The sequence below is a fragment of the Symphalangus syndactylus genome, chromosome 1, assembly GCF_028878055.3.
Source record: "Symphalangus syndactylus isolate Jambi chromosome 1, NHGRI_mSymSyn1-v2.1_pri, whole genome shotgun sequence".
NCBI classification, from domain to species: domain Eukaryota; kingdom Metazoa; phylum Chordata; class Mammalia; order Primates; family Hylobatidae; genus Symphalangus; species Symphalangus syndactylus.
Genome location: NC_072423.2, coordinates 52,535,293 through 52,557,130, shown reverse-complemented (window position 1 = coordinate 52,557,130; position 21,838 = coordinate 52,535,293). Strand labels below are relative to the sequence as shown.

Genomic DNA, 21,838 nt, shown 5'->3' with positions numbered 1-21,838 from the left:
TTTTAAAACATGGGGAATTTGACCATGTCTTCTTTTCTCAGTCCCAAGTATCCTTCCTCTCTAATTGCAACAATGTTTCATTTCTAAGTTATTCAATAAAAAGGGTTTCTAACTATTCAGTTTGTATTATATATACACCTGCAAACCTCTGGTTCCTGAAACGGTAGAGAATTTGCAATCCTCAAAATTAAGATTCTCCTTAATTACATGACAATTATTTGTTTTGGCTGCATTACACGGAAGAAAATGTCACCAGGCAATCTATGATTGTTTTCCATTAATTGAGTACTTAGTAAATGGATTATGCTGAATCAGAACTTTACATGAGTTTCATCATTTAATCGTCACAACAATCCCATGAATAGATTACCATGATCACTATCATGATCCCTGTGTAACAGATGAGGGAGCTAAGCTTCAGAGAGGTTGTGTATTTTGCCAATTATGTACAAGAGACAGGACTCACCAGATATTGTGGTTTCAAAGCCTATCACTTTAACCACTGTTTTATAGCCACTCCTAGTTATCAGTATTGAAAAAAGATAGAGACTGTTTCATCCATAAAGAGCTGGGATATTAACCTCACAGCATAGGTTAATTATTCTAAAATGTTTATAATGTTCCTGGTGTGAAGTTCTTTATAAGTGTTAAATGCTCTAACTAGTTTGCGGTGACCTTTCTGAATACAAGGGTCAGTCAAGCACTCTGTACCTTGTCTCAATTTACAAAGTTCCACAAGAACAAGTCAGACTATGGAGTAACAACACAGAGCTCCGCCTGGAAAAAATTAACAGGCCATCTGTTCCATTCCAGCAAAACTGAGGACTAAAATGATGGCTTTGTGACAATGCTGTAATATTTTAGCAGCCAGTCAGCATATGCGTTGACTTCCACTTTTAATGGAATTTAGGAGAGGAATGCAAATAACAGCCTCTTCCTAAAGGAACAAAACATCTAATTGTAAGAAGAAATTCACCAGCAGAGAAGTCATTCTTGGTCTAAGATTTGAAGCTAATGTGTGAGCTGAAATAAAGCCATCACATAACACTGGCAAATCATGAGTAGTAACAATCACTTTATAAAGCAAACAAACAAAAATAAGCTAATCAAAAGATTTATCAACCAAAATTATACAATTTTAACCTAAATTCACTAGTGTAATAAAAAAAGATGAGTGTTCCTAAATATTAGTAATTTGAAAATGTAACTTAAATAATGCCTTTATTTAACTAGAATAAATATATGAACACCATAGTTTTTGGCAAATATCAAACTGTATGTACCTAAAAGAATTTGCCCTTTAGGCCAAACTTCTGACATTTTCTCTTATGAATATCCCAGAGATCATGGATAAAGAATAAATTAGAAAAAATTTCCTAGTGAAATTTGTTTATCTTACTAGATTTGAGAAAATTTGTATCACAAACCCTCTGCAATATATATAACTAGATAATTAAGATATGGAAAATTTATTTGTAGAACATAAAATTGAAATTAAATTGAACAGAACCTATAAATCCAAATGTTATTAAAAGCCCGTATGTCCTGATTCATAAACATATAGAACACCAAACTCCAGAGCGGCCTCTATCTGAGGAAAATAAATCTAGGCTCTATGCATATCTTCAATTCAAGGAACATCTGTCTTTTTCTGTTTTATATATTGAATATCTTTGCATTTAGGACTTTAAAAAGTATGCCACCACTGTCACATTTGAGCCCAAGTGGAATATAATGTGATAACTTACATTAGCTATGACTTTGATAGTTTTCTAGATGTGTTATAAAATTGAAATGCTCAGACACTAATTTTCTTTTCTATTAAAATATATTTTAACCCATTTGTCCATGAAAAAGGATTAGCAGTGTACATCATTGTACTATTGCAGAGGAAATAATTAATTTGCAGAGATGTGTAAGGAAACAGTCTTGCAAAGATAAAGACATTTTCAACTACATATTTATTTATTCAGCAAATATCTGTTGAATGCATAGGCACTGTAATTACCCCTGAATACTACTCAATATGGTTCTACACCACTAATGTGCCTGGATATGTCAAATTATTGGAATTATCTATTAGTAATTGTTTGATTAGTTTCAAAGCAACTCTGAAAAAGGCTTTAATCAGGACTCAAAAAGAAAACTCTCAGATAAAAAGTTCTTGTCTAGCAACAATCAGTTAGACAAAAGACAGACATACTGGCCTGCCTAAACAAATTTGTAATCACTGTAACTCTCAAAAATTTTTGCTTCGGAATCCTAACTACTCATCTGTCTATAGATAGAGTATCTATCTGACCTTTGAATGCTTGTTAAAGACCAGAAGAATTCCTGTGCCTAAATGATGTTTCCAATAGCAAAACCAGGAAACTGCCAGATTTGCAATCACCCCCAAATCCCCATGCTCCCTGGTGGAGGATTCTGATGTTTTCTTTGAGTTCCTATCAATCCTGCAGTACTGCTTGTTTTGCTATGACTCTGGCAATATTAGCATTACTCCAATGCACCATTTGTAGAAAAGCACTGCCCACATTTTCTTTTTCTCCCTTCTTCTCTGATCATGTTCTCCCTCAGTCTTCCCACCCATTCATCTACCCTTCCCTTTTTTACCTAGTTGAGATGAGCGATCTAGCCCAGTCAGGAGTATCTGGGTTGATTTTTTTTTTTTTTTTTTTTTGAAACGGAGTCTCACTCTGTCGCCCAGGCTGGAGTGCAGTAGCGCGATCTTGGCTCACTGCCAGCTCCACTTCCAGGGCTCACGCTATTCTCCTGCCTCAGCCTCCCGAGTAGCTAGGACTACAGGCGCCTGCCACCACGCCTGGCTAATTTTTTTGTACTTTTAGTAGAGACGGGGTTTCACAGTGTTAGCCAGAATGGTCTTGATCTCCTGACCTCATGATCCACCCGCCTCGGCCTCCCAAAGTGCTGGGATTACATGCTTGAGCCACCGCGCCCGGCCTGGTTTTTAAATAGGATTAAGTTTGCTACATAAAATATAAGACACCTAGTTCAGTTTGAATTCTAGATAAACATACAATATTGGAGCCAAATGTATTACAAACTATTGTTTATCTGAAATTCAAATATAACTGGTTATTCTGTGTGTGTTAAATCTAGCAACCTTAAAGATTATATTTATCTAATATGAATGAAAATATTGGTTTGAGTCTGAAGGTAATTTTAACTTTGGAAAAAATTGTTATGTCAGGAAAATCTAAGGATATACGGAAAGCAGAAGTGATAGGGTAGGTGGAAGCGATTATTGGAGAGTCTGCAGGCAGCTTGAAATCACAGTGTCTATTTAAAGCAAGGCTTTCCAACATTCTATATTGACAGCACAGGTATACATACATTTTACATCATAAGCTAGCACATATACACACTCATAAAATCAAACTGATCATTTCTATTCTCTTCTCTATTTCATTTTTAAAAGTGATCACAGCCCACTAAATTAACTTGATGAGTCATAAATGGATTATGATATCTAATAAAAAAACACTGGTCTAAAGCAGAGGAATGCACTCTGTCCATCCAAAGTTACTTTGTGGTGCTGAGAATTTGATGAGTATGTGGTCAAATTTAAAATAAAAGTAGGCAAATCTGAAGAAGGTATAAAGCAGGCAGGAGTATTTTTAGATAGTTCAAGTCAGTTTTTCAGACAGATAAAAACAATTTGGAGATTTGAGGCAAATGCATTCAACACAGAGTAAAAGAAATGAAAAGTGAATGTGGTACAGAGGTAGGAAGTCAGTATTCTCCAAAGATAGGGAAATGGTACAAGTGCTAGACCAGAGGCAAAAACAGCTTAAAAGAAGGCAAAGCATTTCACCATATGATATAAAGAAACTAGAGGAGGAAAACATACAGGTAGCAGCATTCTAGGGCACCATCAAATGAATTTGGTACTACATCAGTATACATTAGTAGGCTGAAGTGTAATCAAGCAGAAAATAGAATGTGGTTTATGTTAAATTATAATTAATTTTCATTGGAAAATTTGTTTTGCTTTACTGATTATATTTCAAATTCAGATATATTGATTTTCACAAAAGAGTTTTATTTTATTATTTTAGCTTTTTATAATGACCAACATCTTTAATCTGGAACTTTATTTTACAATAATTAAAATAGCCATCCACTGAGTAAATTAAACCATTTCAAAAAAGAAATAGTCAAACTGGAGATGTATTCCTGAACTTGTGGGTGCTATTTTTCTGTCACTTCTTTTTATTTTATTCTACTGATATTTTATTTTTTTAGAGACAGGGACTCATTCTGGCACTCAGGCTGAAGTGCAATGGCATGATCATGGCTCACTGTAGCCTCGAACTCCTGGGCAGGTGATCACCCACCTCAGCCTCCTAAGTAGCTAGGACTACAGGCATGCTCCACCATGCTCAGCTAATTTTTTTTTATTTTTATTTTTTGTAGAGATAGCATCCAGCTATGTTGCTCAGGCTGGTCTCAAACTCCTGGCCTCAAGCAATTCTCCCATCTTAGCCTTCCAAATCACTGAGATCACAGGCATGTACCACCACATTCAGCTGTTATTTGTTATGATTGAATATTTGGCTGCTAAGGAAAAGATTGTCTTAACAGAGAATTCTTATATTAGATGAAAAAATAAGCAGATGGGCAATGAGAAAGATCTTTTTCACACATGTTCACTAATCATAAAATAAAGAGAATTCCTAAATATTGCATTAAATAAGATAACTCAGCAAACTCATTGTTTATAGAATTACTAGTGACGTGAAGAATTACATTAAAATACACAATTACTTACATGGGAGTGTGGAAAACCTCTTCCTGTCTTGATTTTTCCTGAAGAGTATGTGTAATATGATACATTTATATTTCCCTTGGGCCCTAGGGGAGAACCACAAAGAATGCCACTTTTCTGGTCTAGAGTTCATTGGCATGTTCAAAACCTCCTAGGCTTCTGTTGCAACTCCCCTTGTTAAAGTTTACCTTTCTTACACACTGCTGGTCAGTGGGGAGCCAGCAATTCTTTCTGAACACATATCGAAGAATACAGTTGCTGTAGCCACTCAAAGCAGGCAATAATTAGCCATCTTAGGGAGACAGAGAAAGATGGCAAAGATTTCACTTCATTCTGTCAGGGACTCCAGTAATTTGCATATCGCTCATGTATTTATGCAGGAGGCAAAGTACAGAGTCTGTGAGATGATGACAGTGAACTATGGATGCAGAATCAGTTGTCTGAACTATTGAATTGCTCAACAACTGGCAAATAAGAAACACATTTTTCAAAGGTACCAAGGAGAGAACTGGCTATGTGGTTTCCTTTATAAAATGTCTCTCAACTGGGAGTGTTTACTGTTCTCACTAGGTGACTTTTGCAAATAGAGAACAAGAAGGCATTTTGGTTATTACAGTATCTGGGGTTTGGTGGTGCTGAAAATTAACATATTATGGGATATCGAAAGGCCTGGAGTACTTGGGACAATGCCACCTGTCTGCCCCTAAGGCCTATATAGCCCAATTGAGAGATAACACTTTAGACTACGTAAATAACTAGACACTAATGAATATATCTGACCAAATATATCACCTCTATGTATTATCTATGGATGAGAAAAAGCACAGAAAGATAGAAATTTCCTGTTCCAAATTCCAAATTCTCAGAAGAGCAACTAAGGAGCATAGTAGACACAAAAAAAGAAGTAAACTTTTCATTACCCGATTCATAGGGGGGAAAAAGCAATTTAGAACATCTGTTACCCCCAAAACAACTCCATATTAAAAGAAAAAACCCATCTTTCTAGTCACCACATTATTATAATATCTATAGTGTTTGAAGCAATTATTATGTTAAAACTTTACCTATATTATTTATGGCCCTAAAAACAACCCTACAAAATAATAACATGCCAACATCACACATGTATAACTTACACTATCAAGATTTAAACTCAAGTCTAGTTGGCATCAAAGCTGGCCCACTCTGTCTCCACAATCTCATGCCAGTCTCCCATGTCTTACATCTCCTTGCTATTATACTGTATGCAAATTCATTACCTATATAGTTATTTATACAGGTGCATACATGCAGGCACTTTAAGAAATTTGGTCATTTTATTTTTTTTTTACACTATCAGTGTAGCAAGGATAACAAACCTCTTGATCTGAGTGAGAATCACCCACTAGGAGGCGTTAACCAGCTACTTTTTAAAGCCGCATTGGCTCCTTTTCACCACTAGGGCGCACTAAAGTAGTAATTTGCTAGGCTGTCATAAAGAACTAATGAAATTTCTCCAAAAGGTAAATTATATTTCAAAGAATATTCACTGGGATATTATAATTTAATATAAAAATTATTGATGATGTGGTGTGTGACACTAGCTGATGATAAACTTGTTTGGATAAGCTCTTACGTCTTTTTTTTTTTTTTTTTTTGTCTCCACTACCAAGAAGACAGCTTCTCAATCTTACAGATTTGCAGTATTACTCTGGCCACTGCAATGAGCAACTACACCTATATGAGATATAATTCAATTTTAATGAATGGCAGTAAGCTATTCTTTTGTTTTAGTATTGCTAGTTAATAAATTTAATTATGCTGAATTATTTTTAACTGTTTCCTTCTGAGATGTTGTGCACATCTGACAATAATCTGAATAATATTCAGTAGCTGTAGCTAATGTTTAGAAATCACTTGTGTAAAACCTATATATGTTTGTGTGGATATAGGGTGTGTGTGTATGTGTGTAACTGATAAACCAATGTGAAAAGTAATATGTTTATATTCTACCTCAAATGTGGTATCATTATATATGTGATAACCATATATATATGTGATAACCATATATATATAGCTAGTTATGGTTATCTCATATATGGTTATCTCATATGTATATATGGTTATCACATATATATGGTTATCTCATATATATATGAGAATATATAGACAGAGATAGATCTACATCTTTCTATATTTATATCTATATAGATACAGAGAGATATACCTACATATGTACATATAGATATGTATCTATATATCTAATAGATGTATATGTATATATATAGAGAAAGAGATAGATGGATACATATGTCTATATAGATATAAATAGATATAGAACGACATAGATCTATTTATCTATAGATAGCTATAGATATATCTAGATATTTTATATTTATATAGAGAGACATAAAGCAAAATAACCTAACAAAATTATCTGTAAAATATCTACATTTGAGTGCTATTTTATACTAATAAACTCTCTAAGGTAAACTAGCTATAAAATACAATTCTAGATCACAGATTTATTGTATAACAGTGTAAATTATTAATGAGTTCAATATTGGACAAAGTCTACCAAAAATTTGAACTTGGAATAGTTCATTTTAAGTTTTCTCTATCTCTGTTAGACATCCAGAACAGCAGCTTATTTAAGGTACTCTAGTTTGTAATAATAAAATGGGGAAAAAACAATGCATCTGCATTAAAAAGGCAGGAACCTATATTTGTCTGTTGTGTTATTTTGCCTTAATTTTCTTTCTACATTAAAGAATTTGACTACAGAAATGAAATTAAGTTCTAAGCCTGATAGAGATTTTCTTAGCCCCTTTGCTTCAAAGACAATCTATACTTGCACTTAGATCTGTGGCAAGAAAGGGAAAAATTCAAAATAGTAAAAAGAAGTGAAAGAGACTCAAACACACAGTATTTGTATATTCCATGAGTGAATCATGCCTAGAGAGTATTTTTTTTCTGAGAAATGTATGTGATTCTCAGTTTTTCATTTAATGATATTCATTTATTTCAAAATATACTCTAACATTTTTAAATATTTTGAATAGATATAGTTCCCCTTTTTTTGAAAATAAAGATTTTTCTATAGAGTTTGCTGAGACTTCTTCCTCATTTTAATGACATGGTTCTTAACTTTTAACTGTCAAACACATATCAAACGCTATTAGGTGTGATGCCACATTAGGACTCATATAAGAATCAAGGCTTGGTGCGATGGCTTACGCTTGTAATCCCAGCACTTTGGGAGGCCGAGGCAGGTGGATCACCTGATGTCAGGAGTTTGAGACCAGCCTGACCAACATGGTGAAACCCCGTCTCTACTAAAAATACAAAAAAATTAACCAGCCATGGTGGTGAATGACTGTAATTCCAGCAATTTGGGAGGCTGAGGCAGGAGAATCGCTTGAACCCAGGAGGCAGAGGTTGCAGTGAGCTGAGATCATGCCATTTCACTCCAGTGTGGGCAGTAAGAGCAAAACTGTCTAAAAAAAAAAAAAAATCAGACAGGTCCTATGCTAATTGGGAGGTCAATAGATTGCTCTATGCCGATGACTCACATTTTCTTTCTATCTCACTCCTGACTTGAGTTAAATTTAGCTAGAGATGAGAGACAGAAACAAGTATGTTAAATGATCATATAAAGTATCAATGACTGCTAGCAGCTTAATTGATTCTCCACCTTCCCTTGCCTAATGATATTTGAATTTTATATAAAAATACAGCGGTCAATGGTTTAACCCAAATAGATTGAGTTCTAATTGTAAAACTTGAGGCACTATGACACAGAAGGAATATGTGCTTGAGACCAAAGACTTCCTGGCACGAATCAAAAAGGTATGTAGATAAACCCCTATTTCAACACTGTTAAGATCTGCAAACTCTACAAACTCTGTCTTAGACTATAGAATTATATCATATAATATTGATATTATATTATATGTAGATATTATATATTATATGTAGATATATAATTATATCATATAATAGTGAATTGTGGCCTATGCACAAAGAGGTTAAATGAATTGTTCAGAATTCTTGAATTTGACTTTAGTGCTATTTTTACACACCATGATGGCTGCAAATTTGGTTAATTAGTCCCATTATAAGTTGACAAAAATTCTGGGAATTTTTACATGACAAACTAGCAGAAACTGGTGCAAGTTAGAATATTCTATTTAGCAATAGAGGCAGTGAACCAATAGATATTTATAAAAAGAACTAGGCAAAAAATAATGCTAACTAGGGTTTTAAGGTTAAGTGTCCTAGATATGATAGTATAAATATTTTCTTTGTTAATCTTCAGAGTAAGGCTGTAGAGATTCTACATGAATATGTTACTATTCTACAGCATATCTCTGGAAAGGAATATTCCATTCATATTAAAAGCATTTTTTTAAAAAAAGACAATTTTATTTTTTTCCAGAAAATTAATTTGAAATTAGTTTAACAGATTTAATCTTTGGGAAAAGCAAATGAAATAACCAAAACTCTCACAAATTTCATTTGGCAGGAGAGCTCCTAAACACAAGAACCCTGGCCTTTCCTCATGCTTCCTTATAAACCCAAACTGTAGACTTCCAGGGATAGTGACATCTACAGCATGCACCAAAAAAAATGCCTGCATGAAAAGTTATTACTATTCCTGTCTACCAACACAGAGGCATCAGAGTGGGCCTAGGAAATTAGATCCGTAATTTTAACTAGGGTAAATGATAGAGCTATGCTAATTTTGCTGCCTGTCCTTCTACGTGAAACATGAGTAGTGATTGGACAAAGAAGGAGAGAAGTAACACCAGTCACAAGTTTACTATATGCTGAGCACTTTACACATAGTAACTCAATCATTTTAGCACACAATGTATATCATTATCCACCATATAAAGAAAAAGAGTAAATAATTTGCCAAAAGTGGTACAGATACGAAATGAGTGTTAGATTTGAAATTTGAAACTGCGTTAGTCTGGCTTCCAGCCTATTTCCTTTTAGCTATAGCATATGTTCTCCACTCCTGACTTGAATGTAATTATTGGCAGTTATATATATGAGTAATACATATAAGTTTACAATATCACACTGTGAGTTGTATGTGTGTATGTGTTTATACATAGATATATGCAGACTGTTTTCTCTATTGATAACACTGACTTTCCCTCTTAGTTCCTGGATTTCTACCAGTTAGTCTTATTTTACATGTAGCAAGAAAGAGCTTTGAAACTTAACTCTTTGATTAGTCCCTAATTTAAGAAATGTGTCTGAACTCGCTTACCCTGTGATATAATACAATTGATAAAAGAAAACCAGAAAACAGTGATGTATTCACAGAAGGTGAAGTTTTGGCAGAACTTGAGAAAAGTTAAACCCTGGAAGACAAACAGGGTCCCAAGTTATTTTTATAATGTCACATCATTAATTTTGAAGTGACTTTCCAAATTGCTAACCACATCTGCATTCAGATTATATTTTTTAGTAAAAGGATATATTTTAAGTTCAAATGAGTGATATTGAGTTGTCCACACCTCTTCTCCATTTTGTTCATGTAGATAACTAAGAGTAGACTACAGATAAATATATTGAAAGAAACACATTCAGTGTACCAGTAACAGTTAATATATACACAGATACAAATGCAATAAAGAGACCTAAGAGTCACTATAATTCAATAATGATTGAAAAAATAATTATGATAGCCTTTACATATTCCTAAAATGTGTCATTTTGTGTGGGATTTTCAAGAGCTCGTGAGAAATAATATATATATCCTCCAATTTTATCTAAAGTCAAATCAGATTACAATAAAGTTTAAGCTTTATAAATGCCTAGATATTTCAAGGAATGATATACTGCAGATAGAAAAAACAAATGCATTCAAAAGTTAATCCAACATTAAAGGACCACCATTTCCTGCAGAGTGAAAACATAGAAAGATTTGCAAAAAGGCAAAGTAAATAAAATGACCACTAGATCTATTGATAATATTGTTAAGACAATATGATACACTTTAATGATTAGTTATATAAGTATGGTTTCTTGGCCACGTAGGAAAAAGGAGAAAAAGAAGGTCAATAAACATAATCATCATGCATGCTCTATAAGCTAATGTTTAAGAATTAGAAGAAATCTTAAACTTAATGGGAACCATTATAATTGCAATAGTTATCTAGCTAATCCTACCTATAACTAGCCAAATTCAGCATTAGTATTAAGAATTAAAGTCTGGCCCAACAGTCTATGGCCTTAATAGCACTAAACCATTCTATTTCAAATTACATTTTAGTTTTATGCTTCATTAATTGAACACTTACATCAAATTTTAACATTAGACTTAAATTCACTGTAGAGTCACATGCACAGTTTCACTGGCATTGAAAGCAGTTCTATATTTTGTTTCTTTCCTATAATGAATTATTACTGCATAAAAAGGAAATGTTTCCCAATTAGAATTCAATTGAGAGAGATCAGAGGGAAAAAGTTTAGGCCAAAAAGAACCTTCATGGTACTAGGTAAAGGTGACAACACTTTAGATGTGCAAATAAAAAACTTGGGATAAGAGAGGATATTCAAATAGGACATTCTCAAGAGGGATTAGATAAGGTTTCAGATTCTGGGTGTACTTTCAAAGGTTGTATCCCTACCCCAAAATGCAGAAAATGTCTTCCTAATGTTAATTCAAAATTGTGTATACTGGAAACATGTTTATCAATTTATTACAAGTGTTTAGCCTGCATAATGGCAATGGATCAGATTCTCTACATTTCATTTAAGAAAACACAGGGCAAGAGATTTGGATTTAAATCATTGACTCATTTTGCATTTTGATTATAGGTCTATAATAAATGCATTTCAAAGATTAAATTATTTTAAATTGCTTTTGGCACCTAAACAGATTTGGCTGCCACACTACTATTGACAACGAAACCACTAGATTTTTGCTTGTTATTTTGGTTTTTGTTTTTATTCATTTAGTACAATTGAAATTATGCATCCCTAGCAAAGTCCTTTTACAAAGTCCTATCGAGTTCAGGTAGCTATTTCATGAAAATGTATTATTATAAGATTACACAGTTAGTGATATTAGTAGATCAATATACATTTCTTTTTTCCTATTACTGTCCAGAGGAATAACCCTGGCTTAGGAGACAGGCAAAATGAGTATGTTCAGTAATGTTAGTCTATATAAAAATATCTCAAGAAGCTAGGCCATTATCATTAGTCATGACAAGAATGTCTCCTGGAATGTGTAAGTCAAAAGAAAGTTTATGTGGCAGATTTATGTAAGGAAACTTACAATAGTGCCTGCCCACAAACCATGCAATTTGGAAACAGCCAAGAAACAAAACCATAGAGGAGGAGGGATAAATACAACATGTATTAGGGGTTATTATGCAACTACAAAGATTCAATATGACCCTGGCAATATAGCAAAAAATAGTTATGAAAAAGAAGCTATTTCTTATGCTCAGTAGCTAATTTTCAAACATAGGTACCTGTATTTGAAACTTTGAGCATTTCACACATTTTTCTGTATCTGAAAAAAAAATGGATCCAGACTGATATTGTATATCAATATAGCTGAAAACAGTTAATATAAAGGTAGCCAAAAGCAAAATTCAATAAGAATTCTCAAAAAAGGATATTATTCTCATTGCTGACAAAGTAATTCGGATGTACATTTTGCTCATATAGGAGAAGAATAATTTACTGTTCAATTTTCCTAGACAGGATGAAATATCTATAGTAATATGATTTTATAAAGTTTTTAATTAAATAAAAAGCTAGATTAAATTGTCTAGATCAAACTGTAGGTATAATTAGAAACTTTAGAAATAATATATTACTCCATTTTGACGATATATATTTCGATATCTAACAGTTAATTAAATCTGCTTTTTACAAAATTTATGACAAAAACATCATATACTTTCATTTGTAAACTTTCAAGGGCATTAGATCTATTAAAATAACACATATCTTTTAATAGTCTATCCTGGAAAATTAAGAAATACATACTCTTCCGGATAAATACATTGAATATAAGGAGACATAAGAAAAGTACATAAAATGTTCTTACTGATTTATTACTATGAACTAGAAAAATACCTAAACATACTAATATGATTTGATGGAAAATAATTGTTGACAGTAGTGGTAGTATAAAAGTTATGTTCCAGTCCATAATTCATATGCTAAGACTCACTGAATATATAATATTCATAATATAATATATAATATAGCTTCCCATTTGTGGGCATTTGATTGGGACTACCACATATTATACATTTTTAAAGGCAACAATATGAAAATTCTAGAGACAGTTTTAAATTATATGAATAGACTAGTGAACATACAACCAAAATAATTATAGTTTAAATGTTGGGCATGACCATCATATGGCCTAATTTATGTTGAAGATAGAATATTTATAATCATCGAATCCATTTAAACAAGGATACATAATATCAAGTCTCAAAATGCATGCTCTTTTTTTTTTTTTTTTTTAACTTACTGCTTTGTAAGTTCTCTTTTGTCCAGCGTGTTTCCGAATTTGTTCTCCATTTGGCCCCGTTTCCACATGCATCGAATAAATAATGTCAAAGAAATCTTCAACCACAGCTACCCGTCGTAAAGACAGCTTCTCATCTACCCCTACACCATCCTGGAAATAAAACAGCAACAACAAAAACCCATAAGATTAATAAACTAATTTGCATTTAATAGATAAATTGTTTAAAACAAAATGTTTTTATAACCTCAACAAAATCATCTATATAGGAAACGTCAAAAATTCATGAATGAATATTTCAATATTTTATGCATTACTTACATACAGGACTTGAAGAAACATGAGAGAAGACATTTGGCATAGTTAATATTGAATAAATCATGCTTACCCATCAATTCCATCTTTTAAGTTTTTATAATGACTTATTTGTTGCCATCAGTACGACTTTCTTAAATTATTTTAAAATATATTTTGAGGCCCAGTAATTTTTTATTGTAATAATTAAATTCTAGATATTTATTAATTCATCCAAACAATATTGAGTTGCTGGGCCCTGGAAGTTGTAATTCGAGAAATGAAAAAAATGTTACAGAGTTATCCTAGGTTATTGTATAACCTAGGAAAGAAAACACATTTATTATGCTATCAGTATTAGTCTAAAGAACAATATGTGGTAAATGTTAAAAACATGAGCTCTAGAAATTATCTATGTGAAATTTAGATCTTCTACTTGGAAGCAGCATATTTTGTGCAAATCACTTAAACTTCTCTAAATTTCAGTTTTTCTCTCCTGTAGAATAAAGAGCCCACTACACAAAACTGTTGTAAGAATTAAATGAAATGATACATTTAAAGGATGTAATCCAATGTTTGCCATATAATGAACTCTCAGTAAATGGTGGCTCTTGTCATTTTCAGGACCATGATAAAAAATATGCAAAGTACTATAGGAATTAAGAGAAAATATCACCTTCTGTTGAAGTAGATTCCAGGAAGAAATATAATTTAACATAGGTTGGAGTTGGAGCCAGGCAAAAGCCGTTTTGCTGGGAAGTACAGCAGAGAACAAAGAGTTTTCATGGATAATAAAGAGGAGTAAGAAATAAGTTTGGAATGAGATAATAAAGTTAATCTTACATGACTGCAACATGAAAGGGCTTCCTGCTTGCAAACACACATATACACATACACACACACACACACAGACATACACACACACAGACACACACACACACATTTCTTATTTGGACCCTGTGATATAATTTGAAGTAGCATAACATAGCCATTAACCCCAGCATACAGCACAAGAGAGTGATTAATCTGAGCAAAATCATTATGCAGTGAAATGGCAAGAGTTTATTTGAACAGTAACCCCAGCAGACTGAGCTCACTGCAAAACCAAAAGTAAGTCACCCGGTGCTTTCTGTTAGTTTTTTGTTATTTATTTATTTATTTTTCTGACTTACAGTAAGCCTTGTGAGTAGTGGTGGCTGAAGCAACATATTCAAACAACTATATATAGGAAATCACATGTTAGGTCAAATAGCTAAAAACACAATTTCATATGCCTCCTCCTGACCTATCCGCTATACCTGAGAGAATAACCACCTTTCCTAGGCTGAAAACTCAAATTCTAACTCTATCCACTAGTAAAACCACCCATAAAACTTTGTCTTCTTTGTTCCCAGCCATGAAATTTGTACAGTCTCCAGCAAAGGAACTGAGAGGGTTCCTTTGCTGGAAAACCAAAAAATATGGTAATCTTTTACACTTAGTCTGTATTTATTTTTTATGGGAGTAAATATGTATTTGTCCTTTAATTCATTCACATGTTCACTCATTTATCTAGCTAAACACTCAACTGTGAGTGATGTGGGGATCACAGCCTATTTACTCATTTTATCAATAAGTATTCAACAAGGCCCAGATACTACTAAACCCTCTGCTAGTAGCTGGAGATAGCAAGATGTGTAAGACAGATAATTGAGGCACTTGTGAAGCTTACAGTTTAATGCAGAAAATAGGTATTAAAGAAATGATTGCTAGGGTAGTATATTAATTTCTTATGGATTCTCTAACAACTTACTACAAAATAAGTGGTTTTCAAAAAGAGTACTTTATTTTCTCAAAATCCTGGAGGCCAGAAGTCCAAAATCAAAATGTCCACAGAGCTATACTCTTTCTGGAAGCTCTAGGAGAGAACCCATTCTTTGCCTCTTCCAGCTTCTGGTGCTTGACAGCATTTCACAGCTTGAGGCTGCATTATATTACCATTGTCTCTTCTGTGTATCTCTCCTCTGTGTTTTTCTCTCTGGTGAGGACCCTTATGATGAGATTTGGAGCCTAATCAGATAATCCAAGGTAATCTTCTCAAGATGTTTAATAATATCTACAAAGGTCCTTATACCAAACAAGATAATGTTTACAAGTTTCAAGAATTAGGACTTAGTATCTTAGGGTGGCCATTATACAACCAACTACAAATGGGTATGAGAGCACAGGAGGTACAAATTGTGCCATAGGAGCATATATTTGAAAAGTTTCACAAGCATTTCTTAACAGTCAACAATGTCTCAAGAAATTGGAAGTTCAGTGTTTGTCAAGATAATATTAAAATCACATATTTGGGGATGAAAATTGTCTATTATCTTCTTGTCATGTGGACCTGTTTACTCTCAACTATGATTTAAGCACAATACACACCTGTACTTTATAAGTAAAAATCAAAAATGCCTTCAGAGGTTAGGTCCACCATATAAATCAGCCAAATATCATGAGTTAGACAGTAAGGTGTAATTAAGTCATTCAGAAACTGGAAGAAATATATTTAATGAGCTTAGAGCTCAACAAACCCAAAGTTTCAAAAACGCAAAAAAAAAAATAGTAAATAGACACATTACAGTAGAAATTAAAACCAAAGGCAAAGACAAAAGTCTTGAAAGCACCAGGAGATAAAAGACCCATCACATATAAGTTAACCCCAATTACAATTAACTTCGCAAAAGAAACAAAGGAGGTCAGAATGCAATGGGATGACATATTCAAATTGCTAAATGTAAAAAACTGTCAACCAGGAATCTTATAGCCAGAGAAACCTATCTTTCTAAAATTAAGGTGAAGGCCGGGTGCAGTGACTCACACCTGTAATCCCAGCAATTTGGGAGGCAGAGGCGGGTGGATCACCTGAGGTCAGGAGTTCGAGACCAGCCTGACCAACATGGAGAAACTCCATCTCTACTAAAAATACAAAATTAGCTGGGTGTGGTGGTGCATGCCTATAATCCCAGCTACTTGGGAGGCTGAGGCAGGAGAATAGCTTGAACCCGGGAGGTGGAGGTTGCGGTGAGCCAAGATCACACCATTGCACTCCAGCTTGGGCAACAAGAGCAAAACTCCGTCTCAAAAAAAAAAAAAAAAAAGTGAAATACACGATCCCAGATGAACAAAACTGAGAGAATTCAATGCTAGTAGACATAACATACGATAATGCTAAAGGAAGTTATTTGGGCTGAAGGTAAATGACATCAGACAGTAATTCAAATTCACATGAAAATATCCAGAGCACCAGTAAAGGTAAAAATAATATAATATAATACAAATTAATATAATGTAATATAATATATTAATGTTAAAGACAGTATAATTGCAAATTTGTTCTTCAGTGACTTAAAAGGCAATTGGATAAAACAATAGGTAATTGATTTATTGGAATACTAACATACAGAAATGTAACACACTTGACAATAACAGAGAAAAGGGGCAGAAACAAACGTGTATTGGAGTTTGGAGTAAGGAAATGATACCTTATGGTGATGCAGATCCACACATAGAAAGAAAGAGAACCAAAAAGGTCAAATAAGAAAGTTGGCCGGGCTCAGTGGCTCAGGCCTGTAATTCGAGCTCTTTGGGAGGCTGAGGCAGGCAGATCATGAGATCAGGAGTTCAATACCAGCCTGGCCAATATGGTGAAACCCCTTCTCTACTAAAAAATACAAAAGTTAGCTGGGCGTGGTTGTGTGCATCTGTAGTCCCAGCTACTCAGGAGGCTGAGGCAGGAAAATCACTTGAACCTCGGAGGTGTAGGTTGCAGTGAGCTGAGATCACGCCACTGCACTCCAGCCTGAGCCACAGAGTGAGACTTTGTCTCAAAAAAAAAAAAAAAAAAAAAAAAAAAAATATATATATATATATATATATATATATATATACTTTTCTACTTTCTTCCCTCAGCTTCTTTAAAAAACATAAGATTATAAACAGCAGTAGTTATAACAATATATTGTTGTATTTTAACATATATAGATGTTTTATGTGTGTGTTAGTTTTATGACTTATCAGCCATAGAATATATATCAGCCACAGAACAAAAATGTGGGGAAAAAATATAGTTATATAAAATTAAAATTTCTTTACTTGATTGTAACCAAAATACTGTATATCTGAAGTAGATTCTGATAATTTCAAATGTACATTGTATGCTCAAGAGCAACCACTACAATATAATTTAAAAATATAATTAAAAAATAAAGAGACTCATTTCATAGTAATAAAAGATTCAATTCACCAGACAGACAAAACAATGATCAACATATATGGACCCAATAAGAGACTCCAAGTGACACACATGCACACACACACACATACACACACATACACTGATGAAGCAAAAACAGAATTAAAGGGAGAAATAGACAATTCAACAATAATAGATGGAAACTTAAAAGCTCACCTTCAAAAGTAGAACAATTAGGCAGAAGATATATAAGGAAATAGAAGACTTGAACAATACTTAAAAATTTTTAAAAAACTAATAGACATACATAGAACACGCTACACAACAGTAACACATTTTTCATGAGAGACACAATGCTATCATAAAACAAGCCTCAATAAATTTAAGGGATTGAAAATGGTAAAGGGATCAATTCAACAAGAAGAGCTAACTATACTAAATATATATGCACCCAACACAGGAGCACCCAGATTCATAAAGCAAGTCCTGAGTGACCTACAAAGAGACTTAAACTCCCACACAATAATAATGGGAGATTTTAACACCCCACTGTCAACATTAGACAGATCAACAAGACAGAAAGTTAACAAGGATACCCAGGAGTTGAACTCAGCTCTGCACAAAGTGGACCTAATAGACATCTACAGAACTCTACACCCCAAATCAACAGAATATACATTTTTTTCAGCACCACACCACACCTATTCCAAAATTGACCACTAGTTGGAAGTAAAGCTCTCCTCAGCAAATGTAAAAGAACAGAAATTATAACAAACTGTCTCTCAGACCACAGTGCAATCAAACTAGAACTCAGGATTAACAAACTCACTCAAAACCGCTCAACTACATGGAAACTGAACAACCTGCTCCTGAATGACTACTTGGTACATAATGAAATGAAGGCAGAAATAAAGATGTTCTTTGAAACCAATGACAACAAAGACACAACATACCAGAATCTCTGGGACACATTCAAAGCAGTGTGTAGAGGGAAATTTATAGCACTAAATGCCCACAAGAGAAAGCAGGAAAGATCCAAAATTGACACCCTAATATCACAATTAGAAGAACTAGAAAAGCAAGAGCAAACACATTCAAAAGCTAGCAGAAGGCAAGAAATCACTAAAACCAGAGCAGAACTGAAGGAAATAGAGACACAAAAAACCCTTCAAAAAATTAATGAATCCAGGAGCTGGTTTTTTGAAAAGATCAACAAAATTGATAGACCGCTAGCAAGACTAATAAAGAAGAAAAGAGAGAAGAGTCAAATAGACGCAATAAAAAATGATAAAGGGGATATCACCACCGATCCCACAGAAATACAATCTACCATCAGAGAATACTACAAACACCTCTATGCAAATAAACTAGAAAATCTAGAAGAAATGGATAAATTCCTCGACAAATACACCCTCCCAAGACTAAACCAGGAAGAAGTTGAATCTCTGAATAGACCAATAACAGGTTCTGAAATTGTGGCAATAATCAACAGCTTACCAACCAAAAAGAGTCCAGGACCTGATGGATTCACAGCCGAATTCCACTAGAGGTACAAGGAGGAACTGGTACCATTCCTTCTGAAACTATTCCAATCGATAGAAAAAGAGGAAATCCTCCCTAATACATTTTATGAGGCCAGCATCATCCTGATACCAAAGCCAGGCAGAGACATAACCAAAAAAGAGAATTTCAGACCAATATCCTTGATGAACATTGATGCAAAAATCCTCAATAAAATACTGGCAAACCGAATCCAGCAGCACATCAAAAAGCTTATACACCATGATCAAGTGGGCTTCATCCCTGGGATGCAAGGCTGGTTCAACATATGCAAATCAATAAATGTAATCCAGCATATAAACAGAACCAAAGACAAAAACCACATGATTATCTCAATAGATGCAGAAAAGGCCTTTGATAAAATTCAACAACCCTTTATGCTAAAAACTCTCAATAAATTAGGTATTGATGAGACTTATCTCAAAATAATAAGAGCTATCTATGACAAACCCACAGCCAATATCATACTGAATGGGCAAAAACTGGAAGCATTCCCTTTGAAAACTGGCACAAGACAGGGATGCCCTCTCTCACCGCTCCTATTCAACATAGTGCTGGAAGTTCTGGCCAGGGCAATCAGGCAAGAGAAGGAAATAAAGGGTATTCAATTAGGAAAAGAGGAAGGCAAATTGTCCCTGTTTGCAGATGACATGATTGTATATCTAGAAAACCCCATTGTCTCAGCCCAAAATCTCCTTAAGCTGATTAGCAACTTCAGCAAAGTCTCAGGATACAAAATCAGTGTACAAAAATCACAAGCATTCTTGTACACCAATCACAGACAAACAGAGAGCCAAATCATGAGTGAACTCCCATTCACAATTGCTTCAAAGAGAATAAAATACCTAGGAATCCAACTTACAAGGGATGTGAAGGACCTCTTCAAGGAGAACTACAAACCACTGCTCAATGAAATAAAAGAGGATACAAACAAATGGAAGAACATTGCATGCTCATGGATAGGAAGAATCAATATCGTGAAAATGGCCATACTGCCCAAGGTAATTTATAGATTCAATGCCATCCCCATCAAGCTACCAATGACTTTCTTCACAGAATTGGAAAAAACTACTTTAAAGTTCATATGGAACCAAAACAGAGCACGCATGGCCAAGTCAGTCCTAAGCCAAAAGAAGAAAGCTGGAGGCATCACGCTACCTGACTTCAAACTATACTACAAGGCTACAGTAAGCAAAACAGCATGGTACTGGTACCACAACAGAGACATAGATCAATGGAACAGAACAGAGCCCTCAGAGATAATGCTGCATATCTACAACAATCTGATCTTTGACAAACCTGACAAAAACAAGCAATGGGAAAAGGATTCCCTATTTAATAAATGGTGCTGGGAAAACTGGCTAGTCATATGTAGAAAGCTGAAACTGGATCCCTTTCTTACACCCTATACAAAAATTAATTCAAGATGGATTAAAGACTTACATGTTAGACCTAAAACCATAAAAACCCTAGAAGAAAACCTAGGTAGTACCATTCAGGACATAGGCATGGGCAAGGACTTCAGGCCTATAACACCAAAAGCAATGGCAACAAAAGCCAAAATTGACAAATGGGATCTAATTTAACTAAAGAGCTTCTGCACAGCAAAACAAACTACTATCAGAGTGAACAGGCAACCTACAAAATGGGAGAAAATTTTCACAACCTACTCATCTGAGAAAGGGCTAATATCCAGAATCTACAATGAACTCAAACAAATTTACAAGAAAAAAACAAACAACCCCATCAAAAAGTGGGCAAAGGACATGAACAGACACTTCTCAAAAGAAGACATTTATGCAGCCAAAAAAACACATGAAGAAATGCTCATCAGCACTGGCCATCAGAGAAATGCAAATCAAAACCACAATGAGATACCATCTCACACCAGTTAGAATGGCCATCATTAAAAAGTCAGGAAACAACAGGTGCTGGAGAGGATGTGGAGAAATAGGAACACTTTTACTCTGTTGGTGGAACTGTAAACTAGTTCAACCATTGTGGAAGTCAGTGTGGCAATTCCTCAGGGATCTAGAACTAGAAATACCATTTGACCCAGCCATCCCATTACTGGGTATATATCCAAAGGACTATAAATCATGCTGCTATAAAGACACATGCACACTTATGTTTATTGCAGCACTATTCACAATAGCAAAGACTTGGAACCAATCCAAATGTCCAACAACGATAGTCTGGATTAAGAAAATGTGGCACATATACACCATGGAATACTATGCAGCCATAAAAAATGATGAGTTCATGTCCTTTGTAGGGACGTGGATGAAACTGGAAACCATCATTCTCAGTAAACTATCACAAGGACAAAAAACCAAACACCGCATGTTCTCACTCATAGGTGGGAATGAACAATGAGAACACATGGACACAGGAAGGGGAACATCACACTCCGGGGACTGTTGTGGGTTGGGGGGAGGGTGGAGGGATAGCATTAGGAGATATATCTAATGCTAATGACCAG

General features: G+C 34.3%; 1 protein-coding gene across 11 annotated transcripts in view; it reads right to left on the bottom strand.

Moving 5' to 3' along the window:
• The window catches only part of NOL4 (nucleolar protein 4), a 380,020-nt gene that overhangs the window by 272,851 nt on the left and 85,331 nt on the right, over positions 1–21,838 (bottom strand). For 10 of the 11 annotated variants that reach the window (XM_055234844.2, XM_055234854.2, XM_055234866.2 and 7 more), the window contains one exon: positions 13,287–13,436. In XM_055234844.2, coding sequence (XP_055090819.1) covers positions 13,287–13,436 — 150 coding nt within the window. Of the gene's footprint in view, positions 1–12,267; positions 12,331–13,286; positions 13,437–21,838 lie in introns of all 11 variants that reach the window. The other variant, XM_055234872.2, reaches the window with a different exon arrangement.